General features: G+C 42.3%; 3 protein-coding genes across 3 annotated transcripts in view; all 3 read left to right on the top strand.

The window, feature by feature from the left end:
• The window catches only part of PELI1 (pellino E3 ubiquitin protein ligase 1), a 74,197-nt gene extending 66,311 nt beyond the window's left edge, over positions 1–7,886 (top strand). The window contains exon 8 of the mRNA XM_088841306.1: positions 7,391–7,886. The gene's annotated coding sequence lies outside the window, so the exon portion shown is untranslated. The remainder of the gene's footprint in view (positions 1–7,390) is intronic.
• Positions 1–18,272, top strand: part of VPS54 (VPS54 subunit of GARP complex) — a 173,638-nt gene that overhangs the window by 5,710 nt on the left and 149,656 nt on the right. The window lies entirely within an intron of this gene.
• Positions 10,358–18,272, top strand: part of LOC148776133 (uncharacterized) — a 72,567-nt gene continuing 64,652 nt past the window's right edge. The window contains exon 1 of the mRNA XM_088841782.1: positions 10,358–10,618. Within this exon, the coding sequence (XP_088697908.1) occupies positions 10,358–10,618 (261 nt within the window). The remainder of the gene's footprint in view (positions 10,619–18,272) is intronic.

The raw sequence follows: 18,272 nt of genomic DNA on the forward strand, positions 1-18,272 counted from the left end.
ATTCTTTGTAAATAAAATAGAGCCTAAGAGTAAGGGGAGTGAGAAAATATCAAGATATACAGTCCCCCTTTGGAGAGGATCTAGTTATACTAAAACCAGCATTTCCTGTAATTTTGTAACATACTTTTATGTTTAACTCCTTGACTCTGTCTGTCATGAATCTTATTACCTGATATCCTATGGGAACAGGAAAATCCAACCCTTTGGCATCAGTTAATACTCATTCTACCTTAGTTCCTTAGGACTTTGGTGCTAGTCCTATGTGGGGAACTAGACTTGTAAGAGCAGATGGTCCCAGACTAATAAATTATGGTCTCTTCAATTGGGGAACTCAGCAGCTTCTTTGATACATAACAAAGGCAAAGAACCCTAAATGAATTATTAAACTATCTGAAGTCTAAGGACCTTTTTAATCATTCCATGGCTAATGGAAATTATATTCCAAATTATTCATAGCTGAAACACCTCTGAAAGTATGGGGGACAGTATAGTTTGGAGAACAGTTCAGAGGAATGACCCAATGTGTCAGATTCCCTAACAACAGTTTCCAAAGAACTGTCTCTATGGGCCTGTGTTGGAATTTAATTATATGTTGACCTGTGTCACTAGTTTAAACATCTTTTTGATCTGCAAACATGTTTGGTTGTAATAGGGATTCAAACAGAAAATCTATCTTAACCTTGACACATTCCTTCATTATGAATTACACCTGCTTACCAAGGAAATAGACTACCAAATGGGAGATATGTGACTGAAAGAACTCATATAACATGTGGGTTTGGGTGGACTCTGGGAGTTGGTGATGGACAGGGAAGCCTGTTGTGCTGCGGTTCATGGGGTCACAGAGTCGGACATGACTGAGCAACTGAACTGAGCTGAAGTTTAAATTTTCAGCCTGAGAATGTTACATTAATATAACTTTTGTCATTTTCATTTGCTCATTATGGCTGACATTTTGAGCTACCAGTTAGCCTTCTGGGTTCCCAAATACCCTTGGTCTGATTTCTAAGTATACTTGTAACCACAGGACCCAGCATTTACTAGAGAAGGTGTCCACAACAGCAAGAAGCTATCTCATTGAGTGAGGACATTTCCAGAAAATCTGTTTTATGACTTTTTGTTTGTTTCTCTTTTATGTGGAAAGGTCTTTACTTGGAGAACTTTATAAAAGTAATTACAATACAGAATCTTAGACGGTGACAACTTCATCTTACTGATTGGCAAGAATACACTGACTTTAAGGCCCTCTTTCATTCCTTCCCAGCCAGCACAGCATTTCTGAAATGCCAGCATTTGCTTTGTGCTTTCTGGTGTTATATCTAAGCAAACTAAGCTTATATAGGTACCAACAAGGTAATGCCTTTTGTGAAATTCCAGAAGACTAGTTCTCTAAATGAAATCAGAGATTGTGGAGTTGGTGTGATATTTGATCTAAAATTTGATCTTCTTTCTGGACCAATTATTTTTTCATGGAGAAAAACCTATTCTGTGACCAGCAAACAGGTATCAGGGGCTAATATATACTGAAATTAATGGATAAGAAAGAATAAGTAGTGTAATGCATCATGATCAGTATGATTAGAAAAATAGCTCAGAGCAAAATTCTTTTCGATGTCTTCAAAGAGTGATGTGGTTTGGACCTGTATGGCTGAGACAAGCTATTTATCTGATTTCATGCTGTTTCTTTAAAGCTAGAGGGCCTTTGGCAACAGAGTAAAGGCTACCCTCTTGAATGGAAGTCTGTGCAAGAGAATGAAATACTTGCAGGAGACAAAGTTTTGATCCTTCATAAAACTTGAAGATGGGAAGAGTAAGGATGTCTTGCATAGAGTCAGCCTTCACTGAAATATTCATTGAATATTTGAGCAAAACTGGATCCTTCATGAAGGATGAAGGGTCATTTTTAGTTTTCCAGCAACCTTGGGATCATAAGACAGGAGAGAGGAACTTCACTCTTGAGTAGGAGAGTAATGAGGGTCTTTGCTGATGGTTGTGATGTACCTTTGTCTCTCTCCTTGTTCTGTGGGAGTCCTGGGGAAACCTCAAAGAAGAAGTCTGTTGACAACTTACATTGGAAAGCAAGAGCTGATTTTAATTTGGTCTTTTTCTCTGCATGAACATCAGAATTTACAGTGCTCTGTTAAGCTCAGTGATTTTAAAAATAAAAACATTAAGATGTCTGGAGAGAGGGATTCTTTGATTTCACTCACCAAGAGAGCTGTAGTTCCACTGAATACCTTCTAATTGCCTGACTAGTCAGACATGTTTATCCACTGGGAAGGAAAGCATGTCTTGAATACCAAATCCCTACTTTGGGTTCCTTTAGTCAACAGAAATATATCGAGCATCTAGTATGTGAGAGGCACTGAAGATATAACGATGAATCAAATTGACGTGGTCTCTACCCTCATAATGATAAAAATCTAGTAGAAGGGAGCAAGGAAGCGGGGATTCTCTAGTAGCTCAGCTGGTAAAGAATCCACCTGCAGTGCAGGAGACCCTGGTTCAATTCCTGGGTTGGGAAGCTTCCCTGGAGAAGCGATAGGCTACCCACTCCAGTATTTTCAGGCTTCCTTTGTGGCTCAGCTGGTAAAGAATCCACCTGCAGTGCAGGAGACCCTGGTTCAATTCCTGGGTTGGGAAGCTTCCCTGGAGAAGTGAGAGGCTACCCACTCCAGTATTTTCAGGCTTCCTTTGTGGCTCAGCTGGTAAAGAATCCACCTGCAGTGCAGGAGACCTGGGTTCAATCCCTGTGTTGGGAAGATCTCCTGGAGAAAGGAAAGGCTACCCACTCCAGTATTCTAGTCTGGAAAATTCCATGGACTGTACAGTCCATGGGGTCACAGAGTGGGACACAACTGAGCAACTTTCACTTTTCAAGTTAGCAGTTATACTATGTGTAAGTACTATGACAAAAATAATGCTCTTTTAAGAGTTTGAGTGAGCTCCGGGAGTTGGTAATGGACAGGGAGGCCTGGCGTTCTGTGATTCATGCGGTCGCGGAGAGTCGGACACGACTGAGCGACTGAACTGAACTGAAGAGCACATAGGAGGGGCACCTAACCAGACCTGGGAGGTCAGAGAAGACTGACCTGAAGGAAGAGGGAGGCAGCCAAGGATAGGGAGGGGTGGAAGGTGGGGGAAGTGGGAAGAGGATTCCCAGCAAGGGACCAGCTTGTGCAGAGGCTGAGGACCAATAGAGAGCAGTGCATATTTGAGGAGCTGAAATTGGCTGAGTGGTGAGTGGGCTTCCCAGGTGACTCAGTGATTAAAGAACCAACCTGTCAATGTGGGGAAAACGGGTTTGATCCCAGGGTCAGGAAGATCCCCTGGAGAAGGAAATGGCAACCCACTCCAGTATTCTCGCCTGGGAAATTCCATGGGCAGAGGAGCTTGGTGAGCTGCAGCAGATGGGGTGGCAAAGAGTCGGACATGGCTTAGCAACTAGACAAAGTGGAGAGTTTTTTAAAAAGCAAGGGAGGAGGAAAAAATACCAGCAGGAGACTCATCAGACAGGACTTTTGTAAGGAAAGCCAAGGTGTTCTTGAGCCTTATCCTGATAACTATAGGGAGACAAGGAATAACAAGATCAGATCTGCACTTTTGAAACATCACTCTGACTACTATGGAGAACAGGTATGCAAGCCTGGATGGAGAGAGTCAAAAGTTACAGGAGAGCCCAAGTGAGAGGTGATGGGGAACTGCAGAGGAAGTAGCGGTGGGAATGGAGAGAGGTGGATGGATTCTAAATATTTAATGCATTTAAAAGTAAACTGGGGGAATTCCCTGGTGGTCCAGTGGTCCACTGCACTTACACTGCCAGGGTCTGGGTTCAATTCCTGCTCTGGGAACTAAGAGCTCATGAACTGCAGACCATGACCTTCCCCTCCCAGCCCCACCTGCCACCAAATGTAAACTTGGTAGGACTTTGTGAGTCACCAGATTACACAGGAGCCATGACTCTGGCTCAGGCAACTAGATAGATGACAGTTGATTCCCTGTATGGGATAACAGAAGAGCAGGTTTATTGGGAAGAGGAGAAAGATGAATGTGATTTGAGATCACTGTTAATTATCCATGATGCTGTTCTGTTGGCATTTGAATATATGAGTGTGAAACCCAAAGTAGAATCCACCTTGAAGATATGAATTTGGAAATCATCAGCCTTAGGTCTTATAAGTGACTGAGACATCCCAAGAAGCTGTGTACCATTCAGGTGGAACAGTGAGATTAAGATGTAGAGTGAGAGAAGAGAAACCCATAGCAAATGGAAAGAGATGTCAGAGGAAAAATATAGAAAACCAGAAGAGACCATGATGTGGAAGTCAAGAGAAGAGAATGTTTAAAAAGGGCTGGTTTACAGTGTCATGTTGTTGTTCAGTTACTAAGTTGTGTCTGACTCTTTGTGACCCCATGGATGTAGCCTGCAGGCTCCCCTGTCCATGGGATTTCCCAGGCAAGAATACTGAAGTTGGGTATCATGCCTTCCTCCAGAGGACCTTCCCAACCCAGGAATTAAACCCACATCTCCTGCATTGGCAGGTGAATTCTTAACCACTGAGCCACCAGGAAAGCCATTACTGAGGAGCAAGTAAGTCAAGGGCTGAAAACTATTCATTGGATTCAGCTACAGGGAAGGTGATTGTGACTTTGACAACTGCATTTTCATAGAGTGAGGGGAACAGAAGCCATTCTCCAGTAGTTTGAGGAAATCTTGAGCGTGAAGAAGTAGAGACCTGGAAAAGTCAAATAGTTTGGTTATGGAGGGGAGGAGATGGAAAAGGAGAAGCAAGGGAGGGAAGGGAGGAAGTAGGAAACAGGGGAGAAGTGCGAATGGAGAGGAGGAAAGGGGATAAAACTGGACAGAGAAACAAGGGTGAAGGAAAGATTTTTGTGTTTGCATATTAGAGCTACTTAAGGATGTTTGAAGGCTGAAAGGAAGGAGCCAGTGGAGGATAGAAGATAATGGATAGAGTGTCGTATGTAGGAAATTGGATCCATAGCACATGGGAAGAATTAGCCTGAGACAAGCTAATTTCACTGTAACTGAAGGAAAGGGAAGAAAAAAATGGTGTGGATATCAACAGTGTTCAGTCGCTCAGTCGTGTCTGACTCTTTGCAACCCCATGGACTGCAGCGTGCCAGACTTCCCTGTCCATCACCAACTCCCAGAGCTTGCCCAAACTGGTGTCCATCGAGTCGGTGATGCCATCCAACCATCTCATCCTCTGTCGTCCCCTTCTCCCGCCTTCAATCTTTCCCAGCATCAGGGTCTGTTCCAATGAATCAGTTCTTTCATCAGGTGGCCAAAGTATTGGAGCTTCAGCATCACTCCTTCCAATGATTGACAATGTTGCTGCTGCTGCTAAGTCACTTCAGTCGTGTCCGACTCTGTGTGACCTCATAGACGGCAGCCCACCAGGCTCCCCCGTCCCTGGGATTCTCCAGGCAAGAACACTGGAATGGGTTGCCATTTCCTTCTCCAATGTGTGAAAGTGAAAAGTGAAAGTGAAGTCGCTCAGCCGCGTCCGACCCCAAGCGACCCCACGGTCTGCAGCCTACCAGGCTCCTCCATCCATGGGAGGTAGGCAATTTACAGGAGAAGTTCTTCCTAATGATTTCTTACATCTTCCTTCTGAAATGAGAGAGGGAAGTGGGAGAAGGAAGAATGAAAATTTTAGGAGCATGAAGGAGGTTTGAAGTGGCTACTGGAGAGAATAGAGACACTGCTGGGCAGCACTGAGGACCAGGTAAGGGTGTAGAATATACTAGATATTGGCAACAATTTGCTTAGTCATGTGACTTGACCATCAGCATTTGAACCCCCAAAATTGGTGTGGGGAGAAAGTTAGATGGATCTGATATTGTTATGTAGTATGTTGGTTCCAAGTGACAGAAAACCCAAATAACAGTTTCTTAAGCATAAAAGAGGGCTTCCCAGGTGGCACTAGTGGTAAAGAACCCACCTACCAATGCAGGAGATATAAGAGATGAAGGTTCAATCCAAGGATGGGGAAGATCCCCTGGAGAACGGCATAGCAACCCACCCACTACAGTATTCTTGCTTGGAGAATCCCGTGGGAGAGGAGCCTGGCAGGCTTACAGTCCATAGCATTGCGAAGACTTGGACATGACTGAAGTGACTTGGTATGCACACAAGCATGAAAGAAGTTGATTACCCTTTTATGTAAAAATCCAGGTAGACCAATGTGTCAAGAGTCAAAATTCCTTCTATCTCCCTACTTTGCCGTCCTCAGCATTTAGCTTCCCTGTCATGGTCCAATGTGGTTCCTCCATCTCCGTGCATTTTGTTTGCATTGTAGCCAGCAAGACGAAAGGAAGGACCAGAAGGGCATATGCCACTTCTACCTAAATCCATTGACCACAGCTTGGTCCCATGTCACATCTAGCCGCAAGGAGGCTGAAAATTTTAGTCTCCATCATGCATGACCATGTGACCTGTTACATTTTAAATTAAAATTTTGAGCCTAGACCTTGGGAAATACTAAGACTCACTGGGTTTATCTGGGTAGGCACAACAGAACAGAGCTAGGAAGTAAATGATACTGTCAAGAGGGATTTGAGTAGACAGAAGGGAGCCAATCAAGATAAGGAAGGAACTGAGAGATCTGGTCGTTTTTGTTCAGGTATCTATTCAGCCTAGTGTGGCTTCTCTTTAAAGGAAAATAAACTCCTAGGTTCAGGGGGATGTGCCCTGGTTCTGAAGCCAGTATTTCTTGACAGGGACACTATTGGCATTTGGGGCGGGCCAGTTCTTCATTGCACAGAGCTGTCCTGTCCTGTACTTTGCAAGACATTCGAAACTCCTAACTCCCACCCACTAAATGCCAGTGACCTCCTAGTCATAACGACATGCCTCAATAATCTTAAGGAGGTGTTACCACTCACAGTTGAGAACAACTGGTCTAAATTAATCATGGTAATCCCATCTGCCTCGCTACTGTGATTGGCTCAAGCATGGACAGTTTTTTTAACCTTTTCTTTTTAATTTTATTTTTTTGAAGTTTAGTTGATTTACAACTTTGTGTTCGTTTCTGCTGCACAGCAAAGTGATTCAGTTATACATATATTAACATTCTTTTTCATATTCTTTTCCATTATGGTTTATCATAGGATATTGAATATATTTCCCTGTGCTATAAAGTCAGAACTTTTTGTTTATCCATTCTATGTATAATAGTTTGCATCTGCAATCTCAAACTCCCAATCCAATTTCTCCCACATCCCCACCAGAGAACCTTTTGCAATGATGTATCTTGATTGGGATGGTGGCTACAGGGACATACATGTCATAACCCCATCAAACTGTACATTTAATAGGGATGCAGTTATTGTTTGCAAATTATGCTTCTTTCCTGGCCTTTTCCAGATTCTAGAGCTTCACTCCTGTGTTCCTTGGCTCATGGCCTCTTCATCCATCTTCAAAGTCAGCATCTAGTATCTTGATTTAAACCCACTATTGTCATCTTCTATCTCAAATCTATGTCTGCCTCCCTATTTTTTAAATTAATTTATGAGGAACGCTGGGCTGGAAGAAGCACAAGCTGGAATCAAGATTGCTGGGAGAAATATCAATAACCTCAGATATGCAGATGACACTACCCTTATGGCAGAAAGTGAAGAGGAACTCAAAAGCCTCTTGTTGAAAGTGAAAGAGGAGAGTGAAAAGGTTGTCTTGAAGCTCAACATTCAGAAAACAAAGATCATGGCATCTGGTCCCATCACTTCATGGGAAATAGATGGAAAAACAGTGGAAACAGTGTCAGACTTTAATTTTTGGGCTCCAAAATCACTGCAGATGCTGATTGCAGCCATGAAATTAAAAGACGCTTACTCCTTGGCAGGAAAGTTATGACCAACCTTGATAGTATATTAAAAAGCAGAGACATTACTTTGCCAACCAAGGTCCGTCTAGTCAAGGCAATGGTTTTTCCCGTGGTCATGTATGGATGTGAGAGTTGGACTGTGAAGAAAGCTGATCGCCGAAGAATCGATGCTTTTGAACTGTGGTGTTGGAGAAGACTCTTGAGAGTCCCTTATACTGCAAGGAGATCCAATCAGTCCATTCTAAAGGAGATCAATCCTGGATGTTCATTGGACTGATGCTAAAGCTGAAACTGCAATACTTTGGCCACCTCATGCGAAGAGTTGACTCACTGGAAAAGACTCTGATGCTAGGAAAGGTTGGGGGTGGGAGGAGAAGGGGACGACGGAGAATGAGATGGCTGGATGGCATCACCAACTCTGTGGACATGAGTTTGAGTGAACTCCGGGAGTTGGTGATGGACAGGGAGGCCTGGCGTGCTGTGATTCATGGGGTCGCGGAGAGTCGGACACAACTGAGCGACTGATCTGATCTGATCTGATCTGATTTTTAGATGAAACAAAGATGAATATTTTTAATGATAAAACATACAATTCACGAAGAAGATAGACATCATAAATCATTGGACACCTAACAACCTAATTTAGACCTTAATGAATTAGTGCATGGCAGTCTCCTAGTCACCATTGTTGGTTCATTCTATTCAATTCTCAGAATGTTAAGATTTTTGTTTGATGCTTATAGACTCACTTCCTCTCAGTTCCTCTGGACATAATGACATTTGTGGGCCCAATTGCTGCTAACATCCAGCCTATAACCACGAGGGGAATCAGTCCTAGAATGAAGCTGATGTTGAGGGTGGTGCAATAGAGACAGAAAGAAACAGAGGCCTTAGTAAATTCTGAAATGCAACCAACTCAAGGCCTTTGCCACTGCTGATGTTCAGTCCCTTGGGTCAGAACATACCTTTAATGTTCAAATTGGTTAGACTTGAGTTACCTGTTACTTGCAAGTGAAAATACATTAATAAAAAAGAGAAGCAAAGGAAGATTGGGCCAAGAGAGTAAAAGTCTAGGGAAAATTGTGAATGAGAGTAGAAGATGAGGGAGATGACTGTCTTGGGAAGAAACCAAGGAAAACAGGGAGAACAGGTACCCTAAGTTTGGCTGGACATAAGATTTTATAAAAATTAATCTGTCTTTTCTTGAACTGGGGGTTGAGGGTAATCAGAACAGCTCTAGCATTGTACTAGGATAACCCAATGAGGTTTGTATTAACGCTGATGTTTAGAAGAAACTCAAGACTCACGGAAGGACACAAGCCAGTAGCTGGCAGAGGTAAGTCCTAGTGAGTCTGACTCCAGTACTCAGATCCTTTCCACTGAGTCCCCATTCCTACTCGATGCCAATCTGAAATAACCGGATCCAGCCCTCATCAATCCATTCCTCACCTCAGTCGAGGATGGCAGGCAAGACTGACTGGTCAGTAGGATTGTTTTCCCCCAGACAAGGGATGGTCTGCCCACAGGATGTGCGGTACTGTGTTTGGGGTACGAAAGCACAGATGGATCATGGGCTAGATGGAGGGGCAAGATAGCTTACAAAACCAACACAAGCACAAATGAAAGTAACAACCCCAGGGTGCACCAAGGAGGAGTGGCCCAAAGATTCCTGGTGAGATAAAAAGTATTGAATGTTAACTGTCAAGCACTGAATGTTAGATTCTGTGCATCTACATTTTTTTTTTCATTTCAAAAACTTTTATTTTTTCCCATTTTATTTTTGAATAGTTAATGCTTACACGTGGTACAAAGGCAAAAGTTACAAAAGGTGTACAGTGAAAAATAAGTCTTTCTTCTCTGTCCCCCAGCTACCATCTCTGGAGGCAACCAATACTGACAAAATCAGTCCCTGCCCTCTCTGCTCCCCACCCCACCCCCATTATAAACTGAGGTACATAAGCTAAATTCTCTTCATTCAGTAAAGAAACCTTCCTAAGGTAGCAGCCTTGTAATGGACACACTTAATAAATCAGATTTACAAAAATACATATGGTAACTTTATTGTCTATAATGACTTCTTGCTAAAAAGCCCCCATTGCTGATGCAGGTGGAAAACACTTGATCTTGCTGATTAAAGAAGCCTCTTTTAGATTTGGGCTTCTCAGGTAGCACTGGTGGTAAGGAACTCACCCACCAAGGCAGGAGACATAAGAGACGTGGGTTTGATCCCTGAGCTGGGAAGATGCCCTGGAGGAGGGCATGGATCTTGCTGGGAGAATCCCAAGGACAGAGGAGTCTGGTGGGATACAGTCCATAGGGTCACAGAGAGTCAGACATGAATGAAGTGACTTAGCATCTACACTTTGAGGCTTAAAACAGTTGTTTTTGGGGAAATCACTGCACCTTTCGGGGTTTCTCCCTCATCCCGGGGCTCTCCTCTCCCCCTTCCCTATCCCAAATGCTTGCCCAAGTGGAAGGCACGCTACAGGGGAGATACAAGGGAAGGGACCATGGTGAGGAAATTGTTCTCTCTGGCCTTTGGGCTGCGTTCATTCCAGCTCCTGACAGCCACAGTCTCCACCATGATCATCAGTGGTAAAGGTCACATACCTTTACCTTCTTGGCCCAAGGCCAGGCCCATTACAGCCCATTCATCCTGTCAGCCTTTACCGTCCTTCCACGGGATCTGCTGTAGACCGCACACAGGCCCGGGAACTGGGAGCATTTCTCAAGGCCTCTCCATTACCCAACCCTCGCATTTCGTCTTCTCTGTAGTTGGCCCAGTTCTAAAGGGGAAGCAGGGTGCACAGCTCTCCTGCCTTAGGGCTCTGGTCACCCCTCATCTGGGGCAACCCCGTGCTTATGACCTCTGACTCTCATAGCTTCCTGCAAGCTGCTTAAACTTTTCTCTTCCAGTCATGGGAAAATGGCTCTGACGTCACATCCTGTGTTTCTTCCTGGCACCGTCTGTGACCTGCTCAGGGGCAGTTCTCCAAGCTCTGCCTCATCTGTGTATACAAATATATATATTTTTTTTTCTTTCAGCAAAGTCTGGCTTTTACAAATCAAAAGCACTTAATTTCAAACTATTGTCTTGCTATGATTTTTTTTTTCAATCCTATTTTGAAACTCAAAGCTAAATGATGACTTACCCATTCTTGGCTGGGTTCCTTCCTCCCCATGATTCAAAGCATGTCCTTGACTCACTGGGTGGAGGAGCCATAGAGCCAGGGTTTACTGGGAAAGCAAACACGCTGGGAGAATATCTCACAAAAGTTATCTCCATGACATCAGCATAAGGTTCCCAGGGCTGAGGGGAAAGCCAGTGTCAGGGTGGTAAAAGTCAATAAGTTTTCAGTTTCGATTTGGGTACACCCATTTCATATGAAAACTTCATGGTCCTTAAAGTGAACATAAACAAAACAGAACTCCTGATTCTACCGTTTTCCACCCAGTTAGGCAGTGCGAGCTGAGTCACTCTGGACTCTTCTCTTTCTTTTGCACTCCGTATATAATTCATCTGCTATTCAGAACCACCAAAGGGAATGGGAGACTTTTTCTAATTGTCACAAAAGCAATGTGTGGGCCAGTAGCGGCCTTGCTACTGAAACCCTCCGCCCAGTCGCCAGCATCTGTCTTTGGACTTCTGCCACTGTCTCCTCCCTGGTTTCCCCACTTCTGTGTTTGACCTCCTACAATCTATTCTCCACAAACCCAGACTTTTCTTTTTAAAATATAAGTTAGATCCTTAATTAAATATAAATTATCACTTCCCAGCTTCCCTGCTTTAAATCCTCCAGTAGCTTCCTATCACTCTTGGACCTGACTCTGCTTTCCTCTTCAGCCTCATCTCCTCTCTTCCAGGCTTTCCCTCTTACTCTGCTCCAGCCACAATGCCCACCTTTCTGGCCTCAACTACACCAGGTTCATTTTGACCCCAGGTCCTTTGCACTTACTGTTTCTTTGCTTGCAGAGCTCTTCTCTAGACAGTAACACTGTTGCCTCCTTCTTAGCCTTCAGATCTCAACTCAGATGTCACCAAGCAGCTGCATCCCACCCCAGGTACCATCTACCGTATTGCTCTATTTTATCTTCTTCAATAGTCCTCAGTTCCTGAAACAGTATTATTTGTTTGTTTAAATGTTTATTACCTATCTGCCCTCACTTGGAATGCAGCCTCCTTGGACAGGGACTTGGTTTGCCTTCTTCAGCACTATATGTTTGCATTTTGCATTTTGCCTGACACATAATAAACAGTAAATATGTGTGGACCGAAACCAGCTAAGTTCATCCAGTGGGGAAAAGGAGAAAGACAATATTTTTAAACTCAACAAGCACTCATGGATACCTTTTTATTAGTTTACCGTTTAGAAGAAGTTTACCGTTTCTTCTAGTTTCTATGTAAGGGAATCATAAGGTTAATGTAGCTTTCTGGTGAGAAACTTGGCTGCAAGACAGAACTAGTGTCTATTTTTATGCTGCTGAAAAGCAGCTTTTTTCAAATAATCAAGTCAGATCAAAGTATAAATTGTTAGTCTCATTTGCCAGGTACAAAATTTGAATGATTGCATGTATGTTGCTGTATGCTTAACCTGCTACAGATCACCACTATTTTAAGGTTCCCTGATTGCTAAAAGTTGTTTACCTGATTCCTTTCATTTTAAGTGCAGCTGAAGAGGCAGGGTTGATCAGAGGCAAGATGTAAAAAGAGAGGCAACATTAGTGGTTTTTCAGGCACACTATAAAACAATTACCCACAACCTTTAGGTATTTCTTGTACTTTCAAAACTAAAAACTAAGCTTACCTTGATATAGGCTAAAATTTGTTTTGAATAACTCATACCCTGGAAAGTCCTGAACAGTTACACAAACAGTGAAGCAGGGACTTTAAAACTCAGCCCTGAGTGACATGTTTTAGAACAAAGATGCAAGAAAATTAGGCTTCATCTTGCTCATAATAGATGAGGTCAAACATACTCCATTCCTGGTGTCAGAGTCTGAAATTTCTATCAGTAGAGCTTCATTTTTTATCCTGGAGTTCTCTTTTAAAATGCATATATTCCTGGAAATATATTAGACTAATTCATGAAGATACTGAAATTAATAAGGTCCATTTTCCTTTCAGTGGGAGAAATTATCGGCAAAAGAGCCTTGAACAAGGAGGAAAGATGTATGGAGAGAGACTAGTAGCCCCAACTCTGGCTTTTCTGAACCTATACTAGGCCCAGTACAGTACAGTACTTGTTGAAGTACTTTGGCTAATAATACTGTGGGGCAAATGATTTTAAGAGTGAGTATTGTGATATGAGTTACTTAATCTAAGAAAATGGATTTTTTAAACTTCAAGTGTTGCTATGCAATATGAATTTTGATGAATTTTTTCCAGTTAGGGTCCCAACAGGAAACAGATGGTACAGTTAAATTAGGATAAGTTGAAAAGAGTTTCTTTTCAAAGTGACTATTTGTAAGGGGGTGATGGGATATAATGAAAATGCAAGGGACAGTCCAGGAGCTACAGGTTAGAAGAAGCAGAGTGGTTGACATCATTGGGCCTTAAGGGAGAGATTATTAGAATATGGAAATGGAATGTTACTTGGAGCAGACCACAGTAAGAGGATCAATGAGCTTGACCAAGCCAACTAGAGGCAGCCCCACTGGGCAAATGCCAATGGATGAATACCTTGACCTCTGATCTTCTGCAATGGCTCACCATTGGCCAGACCCAACGGGAAGCCAAAGAGAATACATTCATACAGGGTCAGTCTCCCTGGGCAGAGAAGAAGGTAAAAAATGGTGGCAAGTGGATCTCAGGAACAATGTAATGATATTTCCATTCACTTGACAAGAAGCATTGAGAAAGAGCCATCCAATATCCCTTCCTCTTCCCACTGGAGGCTTTCAGAGTGAAGATGTCTTAAGATGGAGGAGAGGAAAGGATGTGTTCCTAGAGTCAGCTTTGGAATTTTGATTAATACCCAATTTCTGCATCAAGACTGTGTTTATAACTTAAATTGATAGTCTATGATGCCAGAGTGCCAGAAAATTTAAGAGCCTGCCAGAATTTTCAGCCTAGAGCAGAGAAAGACTCCTCTTTCCCCTCACCACCTGACTTTACATATATGTAAAGGAAGGAAAGTTATGACCAACCTGGATAGTATATTAAAAAGCAGAGACATTACTTTGCCAACAAAGGTCCGTCTAGTCAAGGCTATGGTTTTTCCAGTGGTCATGTATAGATGTGAGAGTTGGACTGTGAAGAAAGCTGATCACCGAAGAATTGATGCTTTTGAACTGTGGTGCTGGAGAAGACTCTTGAGAGTCCCTTGGACTGCAAGGAGATCCAACCAGTCCATTCTAAAGGAGATCAGTCCGGGGTGTTCATTGGAAGGACTGATGCTAAAGCTGAAACTCCAATACTTTGGCCACCTCATGCGACGAGTTGACTCGCTGGAAAAGACTCTGATGCTGGGAATGATTGGGGGCGGGAGGAGAAGGGGACGACAGAGAATGAGATGGCTGGATGGCATCACCGACTCGATGGACATTAGTTTGAATGAACTCTGGGAGTTGGTGTTGGACAGGGAGGCCTGGCGTGCTGTGATTCATGGGGTCGCAAAGAGTCGGACACGACTGAGCGACTGAACTGAACTGAACTGAAAGGAAGAGTCAGGGCAAAAATAAGTATATAAACTAGCTTTTTTATTAGGTCAGAGAATTGCACTTATTCAACATACCACTTACAGAATCTTTACCAATTTTCTCATGTTACATGCAATGAAACTGAATTCACATGCCCTCTTTCAGCGAGCCAGTGAAGTGAAAGTTGCTCAGTCGTGTCTTGATTCTTTGTGATCCCATGGACTATAGAGCCCATGGAATTCTTTAGGCCAGAATACTAGAGTTGGTAGCCTTTCCCTTCTCCAGGGGATTTTCCCAACCCAGGGATTGAACCCAGGTCTCCCGCATTGCGGGCAGATTCTTTACCAGCTGAGCCATAAAGGAAGCCTATAAGCAAGCCATTTCACACCCAAATCCAAACTAGAACTATGAATGGAGACATCTATTATGTAAGCTATAGGCTTAAATAAGCAATTAGCAAGGGGATAAATTTCAAACAAGGCCAAAGACATTGACTAGCTATCTTTGCTCTGTCCCTTGACTGCATATATTACCTTTAGATAGCTCAGTATAAGATGAGTGAGGAAATAAGCTAGGCTTCTTGGTTCAATGATGTGTACCTCTGCTCTGAGGTTTAGATCTTAGATGTGTGATTCAGAAACTTAATTTCATCTGTTCACCCAAGAATAACCAGGCCCTGATGAATTGATACATGGTTGGGGCATAGACTTGGATTATTTTGGTATTGAATGGTTTGCCTTGGACATGAACTGAGATTATTCTGTCATTTTTGAGATTGTACCAACTACTGCATTTCAGACTCTTTTGTTGACCATGAGGGCTATTCTATTTCTTCTAAAGGATTCTTGCCCACAGTGATATATATAATGGTCATCTGAATTAAATTTACTCACTACCATCCAGTTTAGTTCACTGATTCCTAAGATGTCTATATTCAATCTTGTCAGCTCCTACTTGACCGCGTCCAATTTTACCTTGAATCATGGACCTAACATTCCAGGTTAGGGAATTACTTTCGGGTGCACTAAAAATGTAGATCCCTCATATTCTCACCAAGAGAGCCTAATGCGGTAGGTTTAAGGGAGACCCAGACAAAGATGGTTTAGCTTTTTCATCGAAGGCTCGCTTCTATTTTTTTCCCCCAGTGATTGATGTCTGCTTTCTGGGAATGAAATCTCATGAAACCCTAAAAAAAATTCATGGAAGGGAACAATAAGGGGTAAAATGTCTGAAGTCTTCACTGGAAGCAATAATGAAAAAAGAAGTTTAGCAACACTGCCTTAGAATTAGTATTGCTCCTGTGTTGACTATTCCTGAATTCGTTGGAGCTCTCTTTACTCCTTAGTAGTTAATTCCATTTTTAGTTAATATCCTTTATATTAAGCTTCCTGTGTTCAAATGACTGTGTCATTTAAGGACCACTGCAATGGAATTATACAGTAGGGGAGATTGGGCTCAATTCCATATAGAGCATGGGTACGTGAGCAGAGATGGAGGAGTCAGTGGATGGAAAATTACTAAGAGGAAAATCAGGCCTCAGGAGCATTCTGGCTAGAAGACAGACCAGGGTGATCAGACATCACCTGGGGGATGATGGAGGATGAGGAACCTGATGAGATATCCAAAGTGATCAGATATCAAGGATGGGGGGTTCTGGTTAAACTGACTTAGCAGGGTTGGTTCTTGCTAAAGCTGGATCTCATAGGGAAATTCAGAGAAGAGAGGAGCCTAGGAGAAGGATTAGGAGCCTGGCTATAGTTTGTCGAAGCAAAGAATCTTTGTCAAAACATTGACAAATGAGTGTACCTATGAAACAGAAACAGACTCTCAGACGCAGAGAACAGACTTCTGGTCGGGGGAGGGTGAGGTTGGGAGTTTGGGATTAGCAGATGCTAACGATTATGGATAGATAAACAGCAAGGTTTTATTGTATAGCACAGGGACCTATATTTAATATCCTGTGATAAGCCATAGTGGAAAAGAATATGAAAAAGAATATATGTATATGAATACTGAGTCACTTTGCTGTGTAGCAGAAATTAACACAACATTATAAATCAGCTATACTTCAATAAAAATTTTTTGAAGTTAAAACATAAAAACATTGACAAAGAGTGAAAATAGCCATTGCTCACAAGTAGAAACCCAAATGGTTAAGAAGTTCCACATCACCAGTAAACAGAGAAATGCACATTAAAACTTTTAAAGACAGCACCTTACACGCAGATTTGTAAAAATTAGAAAGTCGGACAATGCTTTGGCAGTCTTGGCAAAGATGTGAGAATACAAGGACCCTCATTGCTGCTGGTAGGCCTGTGAATAGATTCAGGTATTCTAGAGAGCACTTTTAACAGTATTTAATTGTGTGTGTGTGTGCTTGCACATACAGCCTGTGACTCAGAAGTTCCTCTTCACACAGGTTCATAAAGAGATGTGGGTAAAGACATTTATCACAGGGTTATTTGTGGTACAGGGTAGTTAGTGGCAGTCCAGGTATCCCATCACTAAGGGAACAGATATATTAAAAGTATCTGACACGATATGGAACCCTATGTAACAGTTCAAAGAAATTAGCTGGATGTGTGTAAAGGAACATGGAAAGAACTTAAAAATAGCACTGTGTGAAAAAATGGTCAACAGAAATAAGAGCCATTGAACAATACAGATTTAAAACACGTACATTCATAAAACAATATTATATTAAAAACTTTAGGGGTCCATTCATATCCAAACACAAATCACAGTGTCAATGCTGGAGATGAAAGGAGAAAATAATAAAACAAGAATATGCTGAAATTAAACAGGAAAAGGTCTTGCATGGATGATCATGTACCATCATGAACTGAGGAGGGTGACTACTCAAGTCTTTGCACTTAAAGTCCAAAATAAAAAAAAAATAAAAGGAAAGCTGTAAACCCTATTTTTCTCAAAATTTTTTCATTTCACAAATGAGATGTAATGCCTGCCTTTTGAGATAATCCATGTAAAGTGCTATGTGAGTAGCTCATCCATTTAACCACACTTGAGCAAAGCACACAGCAATGGAAAGCCAGAGGACAGGAATAAAATAGAGTGGAAGATACACCTGTAAACTGAACTCTAAACCAGAGCCTAAATGCAGCCTTCTCTATGAAACTGCATGGAAGTGTAAGTGCAGCGTAGAAACAAGAATGAGCATATTGTCTGTGGTGTCAGATCAGTGACCCTAGCCTTGTTATTTCCGTAAGCAAAAAAGAAAAATTATTTGAAATTATATCTAGTTATAAAAATTAGAATAGAGGAAACAGGTAGCCCCAAGACATCTGCAAAGACAGTTTAGTTGGCAAAAGTAAATTGTTTGGCATCATTGGACAGTATAAAATACACTATATACATATGTGTGTATACATCATTTTTTAAGTGAATTGATCTCAGGATTCTGTTTGTTTCCAAAGTGCCTTCAATCAAACAGAAAACACAAAAGAGCCTGGTCTGATTCCAGGACTCTTCCTTTTTAGAGTTGCCAGGTCTACCCTCTTGCAGGGAATGAGAGCGGACAAGGCTGAATATTTCTCTGTGTTTCTGAAAGGGGCTTGGCTCACCGAGTCCTTGCAGCTGCCTACGCCACCTGTGGAATGAATCTGTTGCCCTTTTTCAGTTTATTCTTTCTCATCTCCAACTGCCTGCTTAGACAGATGATTGCTGGGAATTCACATATCTTTTGTTTTGCCTTAGCTTTAAAGCTGTAGCGCCCTAACTTAAATTACACTCTCAAGTTAACAGGAACCCTTTTAAATGGAAGACTCA

This window comes from Moschus berezovskii, chromosome 11, assembly GCF_049115385.1.
Source record: "Moschus berezovskii isolate FMDL1 chromosome 11, NW_MosBer_1.0, whole genome shotgun sequence".
NCBI lineage: Eukaryota > Metazoa > Chordata > Mammalia > Artiodactyla > Moschidae > Moschus > Moschus berezovskii.